Raw genomic sequence first — 15,032 nt, 5'->3', positions numbered from 1 at the left:
ATAATATAACTGGGAGGAGTCACAGTCCAACAGCCAGCGAGGGCCGGATCCTGGTTTTGTGCTGACCTCAGGTGCAGTCGGTAGTGGTGTGACCCAAGTTTGACGTTGGCCTGTTTGATAAATTCACCAGTGACTTTTTGATGAAGACAGAGCACGTATTTTAAACAGCAAAAATTACACAAAGTTGGAAAGAATGGCGAATTCAATAGCTGGAAGAGTCAGGAGTCTTAAAGATACAGATGCGATTGTACAAAGGGCTCAGACTAACAAGGTTTTAACAGAAGTGAAGGGAAACAAATCCCGACTGAACAAGTATAAAATGGAGGAATCACCAGCAGTAGGCAAACACAGCATTTCTTATCATGCTCAACAGAGCATTAGTACCCTGTGGTGTTCACAAGCCTTATAACTTAAAAAAAAAAAAAAAAGATGAAGGTCTTGGATCACTGAATAATTAGTGTGGGAAATTCAGAGGTCAAACAAGGTTTAACGTGTTTCTTTGCCGACAGCCCTCGCAGCCATTAGTATGTTGATGTGCATTAAGAATTTTAAGAGGCAGATGTAATGTGCAACGTTTCCTTAATTAATTTGACCTTCTTTTCATGAAACATTTTGCTGGATGATTGATCTGCTGGATTCATTGGGAAACACTGACCCAGAGATTTTGGTTGAATGGAAACCCTGTGTGAGCCTATAGTACAGAACAAAAGAAAGTCATCCAATTATACTGTCCAGAGAACTGAAGGTGCCATTCCCAGCAGATCATATTCGGAGAATAGTTTTCTAAAAGACAATGGCAAACCAAGCCATGTCATTTGAGGAAGAAATGAAAGGAATAGGGATAAAGAGGCATGGACAGACATGACAGCTCTGGTAAAATACTTAAAGGGATGTGTGAAGGCTGAGAATTTCTAGGTTTCTGGTCGAAAGATAATGATAATGACAGTCACAAGAGCAAACACGGGCATGGCTCTTGCTGTGTGCCAGACATGCCAGACACACAAGTGCCTTTCATTTGATAACTCATTGAAATCTTAAAGCAACCCTATGCGGTAGATGCTATTAATAGTCCTATTTCACGGCAGAGGAAAATTAAGATACAGTAAGTGATTTTCCCAAGGTAGCACAACCAGCAGCAAAGCTGGGGTTTGTACTCTCTTGGTTGGACTCAAGCCTCCGGTCCCCTTGGCTATATGCTGGCAGATTTCAGCTCAGTGAGATGAAGCACTTTTGACAGGGATACCTGTGCACAAATATTCAAGTTCATCCATTAAAGACATTTGCTCCCCACACGGGTGGTATTTATACAGTGGCTGTAAGAACATATACTGGCATTGGATAAGTTTGGACTCAGTGACTACTGAAAGTCTTAGAGCTCTGTGGTGCCGTTCCAAAAGGATGAATTCACTTCCATGGTCCCTTTCATCTTTAGGTTCTATAATTCTTTTTTAATTTTTAAAAAATTTTTCCACAAAGTACCTCTCTGATGGCACTCTACACAGAGAGAAATACTCAACAAAAGCTTTTGATCAGTAGCTTGAACTGATACCATTTTGCACCTAGGATATTCAAGGTTAAACAGCTCATTGTAATGTCACATTTATAATCAGGGCTAATAACTATAGTACTACTGAAGTGGTGAGTGTTTCAAGCCAAATGACCTATCCATCCAAATCCTACTGCTTTTCTGTCTAAAATGTGAATAGATTCTTTATTAGCAAACCACATTCCAAGAGAAGCAATATGGGTTTGCATTTCAAATGCTCATCACTTGCATGATGCTAAATATCCCATCATAGATTCAGCATAAATTGTTCTCAGAATAGGTAGTGCCCTTTGGTTCTTGACGAAAGCAAATGCAGATGGTCTCTGGAGAAGGCATTTAAATTCTAAGAATCAAAGTATCTCCAGAAAAAAATTTAAGGTCATTATAGTACATATTAAAAAAAAAAAAAAAAAGTGAGCACACAGCAAACTAAGGTGAGTGAGAACCAGCAGAAATAGCAGACCCCTGAAGCAGACCCACAGTAACTTCATATCTTGGAATCATGAGAGATGATTTTTTGAAAACTAGGTATACTCTGTTAAAAAAAAAAAAATAACAGACAACATTGAAAAATACCTGCAGGGAACAACAAACTTTAGAAGTGACCTTAGATACTAAAAAGTACAATAAGCAAAATTTAAAATTCAAAAAAGGAGGAAAACTAGGGAAGGCTTATTCAGATAAATGGAGGTTAGATCGACCAAATCTTAACATTTATCTAATAGATTTCTGTAAGCAGAGGGGAGAAGGAATGGAGAAGAGACAGTATCCCAGGAGATCATGACTGAAAAGATTCCAGAGCTGAGTCAAGACTCTAACCCACAGATTCAAGAGGCCCAGTGAATCCTAAAGAATAAATAAAGCCCTAGAAATACAAGACAAGACAGGAAAAGGACAGATGGCCTTCAAAGGACCAGCCAACAGCTTCACAGCTGACTTCTCAACAGCAGCAGAGAAAGTGAGATAGAAGTGTAATGGTACTTGAGTGTGCTAAAGCAAAATAAAAAGAAACACCCCCCCCCAAAAAAAATCCCTTTCAATCTAAAATCTATACCCAATGAGAACAGCTATCAAGAATATGGATAGAAAAAGAGACTTTCAGGCAAACAAAACCTGAGAAATTTGATATCAACAGACACTGACTGTAGGAAATACTGAAAGATGTACTTTGGCAGAACTGATCCTAGATGGGATATTTGAGATGAAGGAAGCAATGAAAAACAAAAACAAACAAACAAACAAAGTGGTCAATGTAAAGGTCAATCTAGCAATATAAAAACTCAAAATAGAGTCTTGTAGAGTTAAAAAAAAAATATGTACTTAAAATGCATCACTATGGTAACATACCAATCAACTGATGGATGCATAAATATATTTTGAGTTTTCTAAAATCATTGTACTCTCTGGGAGGACTGGCGTTTGTTAAGCTTAGACTTTGAAAGAGAGAGAACTCAAGACAGAGAAGCAACAGGCCCCCATGAAAACAGCACTAGACCAAGAGGTCTGCATGCTAGTAGCAGCTCTGCCTCCAGGGAGTTGTATGGCCTTTGAAAAGCCACTTCTTTCTTCTGTATGTCACTTTTCTTTGTCGGCAAAATTGAAGCATTGGGACCAGATGAATTTTAAAGCCTCTTCATTATGATTCTGTGAAACACTGAGAAACGGATTTGCTAGGAAAAAAGGAATCAATAGTTCCTTGAGTTGTGTTTTTTTTTTTTCTCCTTTGAAATGGTATCAGTAAACACTTGCAGGTATCTGTTCAAAAACTGGAGCTAAGTAGAGTCCCTCTCAGGTGTGTATTTTGCTTTCCTTTTTCCATTTGTTTTGCTTTGGTTTCTTGTCATCTAGTAGCCAAGCAGAGTGATGGCAGTTTCCCAAAGCCTCAGGGGTAGGTGGGTCGTGTGGGTGTTAGGGAGACACTTGCAGCAACAGGCAGTGAAAAGTGGGCCTCACTGTGCCTCTGTGATTCTTTTCCTTTCTTTTTTTTTTTAACATATTGCCTAAACTGACACATGCCTCCTTTCCTCTCTTACCTGCTCTCCTTCCTGTCTTTGCAGGCTAATAATAAGCCAGAGATTGAAGCGGCCCTTTTCCTGGACTGGATGAGACTGGAACCCCAGTCCATGGTGTGGCTGCCCGTCCTGCACAGAGTGGCCGCTGCAGAAACCGCCAAGCATCAGGCCAAGTGTAACATCTGCAAGGAGTGTCCGATCATCGGCTTCAGGTATGAGGAGCCCCCGCAATGTCATATTTTGTCTTAACATTTCTCGCCTTTTGATGACTTGATGTCTTATCTACTGTGCCAGTTGCTGTTAGTTTGTTCCTCTTCAAAGTGGGAGAGGAGGTGATCAGGCTGGGACATCGATCGCTGATGTCACCCCCCGCACCGCCGATCACTGGGTTGTTTTGGTGGATCTGCCTCATTCGGCAGGTGTCCCTTTCCACCTTTACTCTTCGGCTCTGCAGAGCCATGTTCTTGGTTGATTAGGACTGACTGCCTGTCTCCACTGAGATATTTGTCCATCAGGTGTATACAGATTAACTGTACCTCTTCTTTCCTGGAACGCAAACACTTTGATCATCTTTCCTTCTTTCTTTCTTTCTTTTTTTCTTTTCTTTTCTATTCTTTTCTTTCTTTTTTTTCCCATGATCTTTTCTGTTTATAGAAACTCTCTAAGAATTGGTTATAAAATTAAGGGATGATTCTATTTTGGGAGACCCGTCATGGTAGCTCAGTCTCTTGATGACTTTGCACCACTTTTCTTCCCCAAAAGTAACAAGAATTGTTTCAAGCACCCTGAAACATACTTCTTTATCTGTGATTCTGATTACACTTTTTTTTGTAGTATCCTAATGAACTTCTAAGGGAATATAAAGTATGCAAGTAAATGAAAGATTCACAAAGCAGCTAAAAAAAGAAAATGTTCCTTATAAATTTAAAAGAGAAAGTGAGAGGAAAGATACCAGCTTATTATTCTGATATTCTTTAAATGTCACAGAAAACAATTGGCTCTTAAATCTTCAGTGTTGTTGACCTGTTTGGGGAGACAGGATATTTTTAAGTGATTTAATCTTATCGAACAACAGTCTCAAATCCAAATTCTGAAACAGTGATGTATTAAACATCTGGATCAACATCAAGGTTTCCATAGCGATGAATAAGTGTTAACTTGTAAACTAGTTGTATCATCTGTGCCTGTTCAGAATCCACTTACCAGCTAAGTAAATACTCTTCTGGTTATGCTCAGACTTGTTTTATTACTTTGTTTCCTAATAACTACTTTGTACCATTTGTGTGCTTTTTATTCACTGTGCTCCTTTACCATTGGTGTTTGTCCTTCCATACTTCATGCTGTTTCCAAAGAGGTTTTAACAAAAACCTTCAGAGGTTTCTAAAGCCTAGATAGACAAAACTGAGTAGGCAGTGCTTGCAGAGGACACCTTCTTTCCTTCCTGATTTTGGCAGGTAAGAGTGATGCCACGGGGCAGTGGGGTTGGAGGGGAAGCTATACAGGACCGCATAGTATTTCTTACCTTTCTTTTCTTAGCTTCCTTCATTGGTAAGATTTGTATGGGGGGGAGGAATTTTATAAAATGACAAAGACGAATGCTTTGGAGGATCTAAGAGAGCCTTTTCACATTCAATTCTTTTGCCCTTATCAAATGAGATCATTTTAGGAATCAGTACTTCTTTTTCCTCCTCCCCCACTCCCCCATCCCGAAGAGGGTTGGGATCTAAAAATGGTAGCTTTTCCCCCACATTCCCATATGTGGCATAAGGAATATGTTTATTTGAATTGGCGAAGATGCTTATCTGAAAAAGCACAAGGCAGGGAGAGCATGAAACGAAGAATACAGTAATCTGAGAATCGGGGAAATGTACCATGTAGTACTTACACATGATCAATTCTTTCATCTAACCCAAATCATGTCTTTTCTTGGGGCTTCAGCTATCATGTGTGGGCAACGTGGTGAGGAATTTCTGAAGAGAGACAGATAAAAGAGATTATCCAAGTAACTATCTGAAGATGAATCATGTCAGTCAATCAGGAAATGTAATTAAAGCAAGATTTGTTTTAATTGAGAGTTCTAGTTCCATTTTCTTTTTGTCTTATGAAATTGCTTTCTCTTTATAATTTTTTGAAAATACTTACCTCAGAAAACTTTTGTGCCCTTCTAATGGGTAGGGGGACCTGCCATGCATCAACCTTCTTCAGGAAGTTCTTTCAAGCTCTAGTACTTGGTCTTCAAAAGACTGGAAGTTTGCCAGTATCTTCCTGCTTAATCTGAATGAGTTCCTAGTGGAGTTTCAATAAGAGCTGAGTTTTTCTTCCCTCCCTCCAAATGTTTATAGGATAATCTTTCTGCCAAAATGTTTTGATAGTGTTGGAGAAGCACCAGAGAAATCTGGAAGGAGAAAGTTAATCACTTACCTTGTGGGAATAATGAACACTGCATTCTGTTTCAAGAATTAAGACAGTGGAAGAAGGTTTATTAAAGGGTGTTCTTTGGGAATCTGATTTGAAGAAATACACATGTGTTTGTTTTTGTTCTTTACCAGGTACAGGAGTCTAAAGCACTTTAATTATGACATCTGCCAAAGTTGCTTTTTTTCTGGGCGAGTTGCAAAAGGCCATAAAATGCACTACCCCATGGTGGAATACTGCACTCCGGTAAGTGACACGCCTCCCTGACGTGCGTCCGCGCACCTGGGAGAAGTTTCAGTTGTGCACAGCATTGCAGATCACATGTAATGCTGTGATTTGTAAGTTCCCCAGATGTCTCCCCACATGTCAGCCAGCTCGAGTGGCTCCAAATTGTAGACTCTGGGACTTACCTTATCCCTAGTGCATCAGGGCATGCCTGGCACTCGTGGAATGTCGTAGACACTCAACATACATTGTTTGGTGAACCAGTAGGTTTTTCTTCGGTTTTCGTGGGTTGTAGGGAAGACATTTTCACATTTATTTTGCACAGCTCTGGTGGTTGTGTGGAGAGGTGTTATGGTCATGGGGCATGTTGGGTATTGGAGGGCAAAAATACAGTTTGCCTCAAATTCACAATCCACTATTTTCAATTAATCTTATTCACCTTTTATCTGTTTTATATGCTAACACCTAGCCACTAAATGCTAGGCATTTACCTTTTAAAGTACTCTGTGTGAGATAGGTATTATTTCTCAGCCCCTTTTTACAGATGAGGACTCTGAGGTCCTGAGGGTAAATAATTTGCCCACAGTTGTATAATTAAGAACTGGAGCCTTCTCTTAAGATGTTGTGTTGAGAAAATGTTCAGTGGCCAATAGAACTTTGAAAAATCACTGGTGAAATGGAAAGGGCCTAGACATGGTGGGCACAGATCTGAGTGTAAAAATCTTTTATTCCTTAAACACTAGCTGCTTGTTCTTCAAAGTGTGCTCTGTAGACCAGCAGCAATTGGCATCACCTGGGAACTTATTAGAACTACAGAACCTCAGGCCCCACCCCTGACTTTCTAAATGAAAAGCTGCATTTTAGCAAAACCTGCATTTTAGGAACACATCAGTTTGAGAAGCTCTGCTTTAGAGCATTTCTTGCTTCCATCTCCAGAGTGATTCTCCCAGCTGTTGCTTCCTCACTTTGATTTCTTTTGCAAAGCTAGCCAGTGATGGAGAGTGTACCGTGCTGTGAATGGATGGTATCTAGTGGGTGAAATACGATAGCAACGTGGACAAAACATTTTAAAAATACTGTACAGCGTGGCCACACTTAAGGTCAACTTTTCGACCTCAAGACTTCTATAAACTACTGTTTGAGTAGCCTAGTAGTTGGTATACTTTATTTATTCACCATAACGACTTGTTCAGGTATTATTGCCCCCATTTTATAGATAATCTAAGCCTCGGACAGGGGAATAACCCACCCAAGTTAACCCCACTAGTAAATGTCAGACCTGGTTTCAAAGCCCTGTTTCTGTGTGATTCCAAAGCCTTTGCCCTCAACCTCTACTCGCTCCTAAGTTACAGAACAAGCGGCCCGAGGCAGAGCACTGGAGTGGTGCTTTATCTTGAGATCATACCTTCTGAAGCCTGATCTCAGCATGATTTCCCTTTCAGACTACTTCGGGAGAAGATGTTCGTGACTTTGCCAAGGTACTAAAAAACAAATTTCGAACCAAAAGGTATTTTGCGAAGCATCCCCGAATGGGCTACCTGCCAGTGCAGACTGTCTTAGAGGGGGACAACATGGAAACGTGAGTAGTGGGAAAAGCAAAACAGACTCTCGTTTGACGTATATATTTGAACTCCTCTCAGCTGAATACCTTCCTTCACTCCCAAGTGCAAACAGTCTCTCCTATTTCTTTCTTTAGATTTACTTTAGCTGCAAAGAGAAAAACAAGCTGATATTCAGTCGCCATTTTCCCATGTCAGTTGTCCCATGACAATGACCTTTTCCAAAAATGGAACTGTATCTCACAGGGAAATAAAACCACGTTACGGCTGCTCACTACCTTACAAGGCTTTTAAGAAATATGGGACTGTTTACAAATGAGTGACTCCAAGATCTCATTTTGATTTTCCTCCCTCACAAATCAGTAGGCGTGTGTCTTTTTGTATCTGATTGTGTGGTCGTATCTAGTCACTTTTTTCTACTTCAAATAGAGTCACAGCACATTTCTTCACAGTGAGTAGTAATGATTCTCATGGCCAAACTGATGATGCCTTCACCTCTTTTGAACCTGCTCTTTCTTTTTCTCCATAAGTCTCATGGCAATAGCACAACTGTTTTTCTTTTAATTCACTTTCCACCTTTGTTTGGCTGTTGCACTCCATGGTTCATACTTAATTGGATTTCACTTATTTTGACCTTTCAGTAATTTGTGTCTGTGTGTGGCTGAGTTTGCCTGTGTTTCTCTTCACCACCTCATTTTTTGTTTTGCAGTCCTGTTACTCTGATCAACTTCTGGCCGGTAGATTCTGCGTGAGTACTTCTGCTGAAGGGTGCTGCTACCACCAACACATTCGCTTGCTTGATTTAAAAAAGTTTTGTTCTGTTTGTTTTGTTTTAAAGACATTTTAATTTCCCTTCATTCAATTTTTTTCTTCCCTTGGTAAGACTTTGAGAGTGCCTTCTACCCCAGGTCAGGAGAATCAGTGAGGTTTTCAGGTCCCCATCTGGTCAAATTTAAACCAACAGAAATCCTGGCCTTGAGTTCAAAGTGACATCACAGAAGCTGTTGGGTTGTTATAGTCCAGGGAGACATGTTTGTATATTCTTTCATTAGAAGCAGGGAAGAGCCTTCTGATTACATCATAACATTCTTTAGCCGTATTTCTAGAGATTCAGCGCTTTAGGGCCTTCAAAAGGGTGATAGTTTATTCTAGGGCCTGTTAAAAGTGGACCATTCAAAAATCAGTGAAATTTGTTTTATAGTACGATGTTGAGTATGGTTGAATCATTTCAATGAGGCATGCGGGCTATTTCTAATCAGGTAACTCCATGCTATTTGTGTAATCTTGATAGACGTGAGTGTCTCAGTTTTGAACTAAATGCACTTTGCTTTCTTCTCCAAGCTAAATACCCAGCTCATAAACAGTTATACATTTACACTCGAAGGAAAGTGTACTGTGGTCTTTGTTATTGCTATTGGTGTGTGTTATTAATAATACTAATACTAGATACCAACAGATAATTGATTTGTCTCAGCATTTATAATGTTATTAGAAAACTTTTTGGAGTCTGTGATTTATATATCAGCAAACAAAGTGTGCATTGTTTTAAAGTTACATTGTGTGAGGGTCTAATAACAAAATTTTGGTATTTCAGAATGTACTTCATTAAAATATTTACTTAAAGTCATATAGCTCCATTAAATATAAGACGAAAATGACCAGTTTGGAAGACAGGCTTATGTAAGAATTTACTTTATTTTTAGTGGGTCTTTTTTTATTCCACCATGTAGTTTAATTTAAAGGGGATCCTTTTTCAAAAATTCTGTAGTGATAAATGCAAACTATTAATTGAGGTTTATTTTAAGTCCTTATTAGCCTAAAGGAACTCTAGGTTTCCCTTTCTCGTTTCAAGCTGCATTATCGTGCCCTTGAATTCTGGGATATAGTGGCTCTACCTGGTTTCTTTAATAACCGTTATGCTTAAACAACTTGGGAGGTTACTTAGATTCAGTTATGTTCTTTGCTCTTAGTAATTGTTTCCTCTAACCCAGGTTGTCTATTGGTTTATAAAAGTTAAAGCTTTTCATAAATAAGAAACTGTTTAAAAAATTGATATACTGGAATCTTCAGCTTGATTGGATCCCGATAAGCAAATTGACTTACTTTGTGTTAAACTAAGTTCTAACCAATGGAGAAATCCAAAGACAAATGTGCTGAAGAATAACTTTTTAAACGCAGGGTCGGAGGTACACAGCGTAATAAACAAAGAATAACTAACAGTTCCTTAAAAGGAAAGAGAAAGAACAAAAGTGTATTATATACATAAGCTAATCAGAAAAACTCATAACCGAGTAAGTTTAATGTAACTTTTTTTAAGTAGAGGGTGATTGTTAAATTTTGAAGAACTTTAAAATTAATAACATTCTCTATTAAAAATATCCTCTCTGACAACTGAAGCCTACCGCCACTTTGCCTTTTTATAAAAGTGTTAGATTATTTAGAAATGGTGGGAAATTCTCATTTTGAGAAAGAAAACAACCCCAGGTGACTGAAGTCACTGTTTTCTTTAATACCAGTAATTTTATTAAAGCCTTTACTCATGGGATTATAAATAATTTATGAAATAAATTGTAAAGTTGTCCTATTCAGGCAGAAGAGCCAGGCCCTAAGGTGTTCTATTTTGCAAGAATTCTATCTAATGTTAACGCATCCTGTGACAATGGTAGCATTTAATACATTCGATATGGATCACAGAATTTGAAAGTTTACTGAGATACAGTCTTTTGTTTTTCCTTAGAGAGAATCCTTATTTACCTACATTTGCCATCTTATTGGAAACTAAATCTAGCATAAACCTTTTATATTCTTTGTCCACAAATGAGACAATCAAACAATATTCTTTGAGTTATTCTGCTTTGAAACCTAAATGGGTGAAAACTTATTAATGGAGTTTTCACAAAACAGAAAGTGGTGGTGGGTCGGATGGAATTGGCTATTGGTGAGAATTGGAATAATGCTTCTGGGTGTATCGTTTTGTATTTAGGGAGTGAGAAGGAAGAACAGTATTCTTACCTTCCCTTGGAGAAGTGTTTTAGAAGGCTTTGCTTTTAGTTCTGTTTCTGGACTAAGTGGTTTTGTACTTCTACTAATTCTTGGTTTCTGAATGATTCTTCTCTGACCAGTACTCCCTTTTGGCTCATTTTCTGGTTTCGATAGTACCTCCTTCAGTGTACATGTATATATATATGTGTGTGTATGTGTATAAATATATATATATGTATGTGTATATATGTATATATACACACACACTTTTTTTTAGATTTCCGGTTTTTTATGAGTTCTTGTGCTTATGTATGCTGTGTTAGGCGCTATGTAGATTAATAAGAAAAAGAACATGGAATTATCCTCAAGGCTAAGAATTAAAGCTCTGCATAAGATTTTCTGTGTAAGATGTTATTAAATGCTGTGCATTTACATGCCTAGTTCTCTTGGTGTAATTAATGCTCCAAGGTCTCAGGATTTCTTGCTTGATACTACCCAGATAGCAACTATTATAAAGGAAAATATATTTCCACTAATATATTTTCCTCGATGGTGGGCTTTTAGCTTATAAGAAGGATGTAATTGAAAGACTTCTCTGTTCCAAAAGATAGGGCTTATAAAGCAAATAATCCAAGCACTCAATTCTCTTGACCTACAGTGCATATTTCAAAACAAATCTTAATTTTTCTAATAATGGGCCATTCCATGGTTCTGAGAAATTAGCAGATTATCCCCAAAACTGGAGATTCACCTGGAAATCTTTGGATCTGCCTAGTAAATTGGGTACTCATCCTTTTGTTTCCTCATGACAGTTTAAGCATCTTTGTAATTCATTCCAAATTTGATTATGGTAACGCTTGACCTAGACAGCATTGGTTTCATCAGACATTTATCTCTCAGGGAAGACTTCATTTCCCTAATTATTTGCTGTAGTGTGTTGTAATCATCTTATGATGGTGTGTCTTCTTTAAGAAATATGAATTGCTAGGCCACTTCCTATATAAGCCTAGGTAACTACACAGTTTTCTCTTTTTTTAAATGTAAGGAAAAACCCCATATTCTTCTCAGTATTCTAACCGAGTCCATGAATGCTATTTAGACATTGGACTAAACTAGTCCTCTCTGAATAGATTACTGTTGACTTTTGGATTCATGCCTTTCCCTAAAGGCTTTCTCTATCAGGAGAGAAATGGAAAAGATCTTTTGTCCTATTCTAGTGAAAACAAAAAAGCACATGCCCGAACTGGTTTTCAGAACAGATGGATTTTTTTCCTAAGGTTAATCTGAGAGATATTGTATAAACTTCAAGGACAGTTAATAGATCACATGTGAATAGATGGAAACATGTTAACCCTACCAAGATTCTAATCTATGAAAGCAAAAAGAGTAGGATTTTATGCCCCCAGAGTCTACAGACCATGCATGCTGACCCTTGCCTCCTATTCCCTGCCCCCTTGTATTCTCACACATGGTACCCCTAATAAGATACATTTCCGATATTGTGATACTCTGTTGAATTTAGTTATTCTTTTTTAAGATTTCACATTATAATTTTAGGCCATTCAGTTTTACTCTATGAAGAAGTAATACAATCCTGCTGGTAAATTGGTAGATACATACTTTCTTCACAAAATTGCACAGACCATCTTGATACATGGAATCTTAAGTAGTCATGGACTGGAGTGGCCTCTTTGGAACTAAAATTGTTGACTGCAAGTGTACTAGGGGAATGTACACTTTCTATTCAATAAGAAGGCAGCTAGTAACTGGCACAGGTGTAAACTGTTTCAGATTGTAAACCACATGTGCTAACACAATTTCACAGCTGTAGGGTATGAGACATTACAAGGAAGGAGGACAAAAATGTCATGTAGACATTGTCCCCCCCAACCTTTTCTATAACTGAAACTTGCCCGAGAAGTTTGTGATCTCTATGGCTTTGGAAAAAAGCAGAAGTAGGAGAAATCATCTCTCAAACCTGGATTCTAAATACTTGATGATACAGAAGCTACAGGAACAACTAAATGTGTACATTATCCATAGAATTAGAAATGAAAGCATTCTAGGCCATGTATATAAATAACTGTGTGGTGGGGTTTTTTTCTCCATTAATGGATGGTGTCTGTGACTAATCACATTTTCTGCCTTATAGGCCTGCCTCGTCCCCTCAACTTTCACACGATGATACTCATTCACGCATTGAACATTATGCTAGCAGGTATGAGACTAGTTGAATGCCAGGCAAATATTGATTGAAATAACTAACCAAGGAAATCTAACCTATAACCATTTTAAACAAATCTTTTCTTTTTCCCCAATCTTGTCTGATTTCTACTAATCAGCTTGCCCTCTAACGTGCATGCCATTCCACTGCATGTTGTTTTTGGACCAATAAGAGCATCAGTTCAGAACAGCCTCCCCTAACCCTGGCCTTTAAACACTCCTCGTAGCTTTGTTGTGTTTTATATCCTGAGTTTGTTTAATCAACTGACTTAGAAACCATCTAACCTTCTTAGAAAACTGCTAGATCAGACATAAATATGTTAAGAAAGTATACTGTGTTGTGTGGAGAACATGAAAGCACTGGCTTTCTATTTCTGTGTTTATTGTACATAATATGCCATAAAGAAGAGAATCATTAATTTTCCTAATCCTTGTGCCTTTCTGTCCCACCTTCTTTGTGTTGAGGTAACTTTTATATCTAAAGCCTGAATTGCTAATTGTAAGATATCTTATGCTTGTTAAATAAATCTGTAAGAGTTTGCTTAACTTTTTTTTTTTTTTAGTTGTAAAAGGAGTTTATTATTGTCTGAGATGAAGGAGGTTTTTAAAGGTAAAAATTGGTTGCAGAATGTTTGGAGAGGTTACTGTGAATCTGTCCTTTATCAATATTCTAACTGCTAAACGTGTTTATCAACCATGGGAAGCATTAACTAGCTATATGTAACTCTGTCATCAGTGGAAAGCTTTAATTGTCTTTAAAAAGAAAACCACAGGGTCGTGTAAGGTACGGGGTGTATTTGTTGTTAGGGAGGCTTTTCTCATGGAAACAAAGGCCTGTTCTCGGTGAAAGGAAGATCTATCTGCTAAGAAACAAAATTCAACTTCCCTTATAATTTAAAACAGAAATGTAAAGCTGCTAACTAGCTGTGGTCCACCGCTCACTGCCTCAGATGGTTAGGCCAACACACACATCCCTTAATATGAAGGATTCCTTTCTCCTCTTGACATGAGTTAGCCTTTAGTTTTCAGGAATGTTCGATTAGGTCTTGAATAGATTCTAAGAAGTCACATAAGTTTTAATGAGCTTTTACGTTTTTTATCAGGCTAGCAGAAATGGAAAACAGCAATGGATCTTATCTAAATGATAGCATCTCTCCTAATGAGAGCATGTAAGTATCCTGTCTCTTTTTACAAAATGTTCCTGACGATGAAATTGCTTGGAGGGATTTAGAGGTAGGGTAGCAAAGAAGATAGGAATTAGCATTTATATTCGTTTGATCTTTCAAGGAGCCATTCATTTACTTTTTTTTTTTTTAAACTCTTGACAACCTGACACAGAATGAGTTCATCCAGATTGTGGCATTCTTGGTGTTTCAGATGGTCCAGAATGTTCCCCAAACACTTTGCCTTATTCTTATTTAATGCCACACTATCACAAATCGCAGGGTCCTAAATACTTAAATTAGATTAAATGCTTAATCTTGGACCAAACCTGCCACATACTTTAAGGGATTGGATATTAATTTTTAAAGTGCTGGCTAAGTAGTATTTTGTCCACTCATGGGGAGTGGAGATACAATCTTGGTGTAGTTGCATTGGTATTCCCATATGGTCGGTTAGTTGGGCATTTTCCTCTAGAGACCCTAAGTGGTAGATTTTTGTGATTTAGCATCTTCATGAGCAAAATAAAATGAGGCAATCTTGTGAAGGGTTTCACAAGAGGAAGTACAAATTTAGGTCACAGTTTCTTTGTGGGATGATAAGCCAGGCCTGTCAAATTTAAGGAAGGAGAGAGAGTGATGCATTACCGAGCAGGGGAACCCGTCACAGTAAGGAACACAGAGGAGTACGCCATGAACCAGCAGCCTGAGGCAGGGGAGCAGATTAAGAAGTTAATGTGGAGGAAAAAATTAAGGATCTGCCAACTGAAGAGTTAATTTAGAGAGAAGAAATCTAGTCAAAGTATAATAATGTTATAAGTTTAATAAGGTATGGATGTCTCACTACTTTGTCATGGAAAATCTAGGCAAAGGGGAAAATGGTAAATTTATCATATGTAGTTTATATGGC

The 15,032-nt window shown here is 38.1% G+C and overlaps 1 protein-coding gene across 3 annotated transcripts in view; it reads left to right on the top strand.

The window, feature by feature from the left end:
* Positions 1 to 14,135, top strand: part of LOC102520808 (dystrophin) — a 387,492-nt gene extending 373,357 nt beyond the window's left edge. For 2 of the 3 annotated variants that reach the window (XM_032475799.1, XM_032475798.1), the window contains exons 14-18: positions 3,604 to 3,770; positions 6,108 to 6,219; positions 7,641 to 7,777; positions 12,892 to 12,957; positions 14,066 to 14,135. In XM_032475799.1, the coding sequence (XP_032331690.1) occupies positions 3,604 to 3,770; positions 6,108 to 6,219; positions 7,641 to 7,777; positions 12,892 to 12,957; positions 14,066 to 14,135 (552 nt within the window). Of the gene's footprint in view, positions 1 to 3,603; positions 3,771 to 6,107; positions 6,220 to 7,640; positions 7,782 to 12,891; positions 12,958 to 14,065 lie in introns of those variants that run through there. The other variant, XM_032475801.1, reaches the window with a different exon arrangement.
* The last annotated feature ends 897 nt before the right edge of the window (positions 14,136 to 15,032 follow it).

The sequence above is a fragment of the Camelus ferus genome, chromosome X (genome assembly GCF_009834535.1).
Source record: "Camelus ferus isolate YT-003-E chromosome X, BCGSAC_Cfer_1.0, whole genome shotgun sequence".
Classification (NCBI taxonomy): domain Eukaryota; kingdom Metazoa; phylum Chordata; class Mammalia; order Artiodactyla; family Camelidae; genus Camelus; species Camelus ferus.
This window is presented reverse-complemented; position numbering and strand designations above follow the sequence as displayed.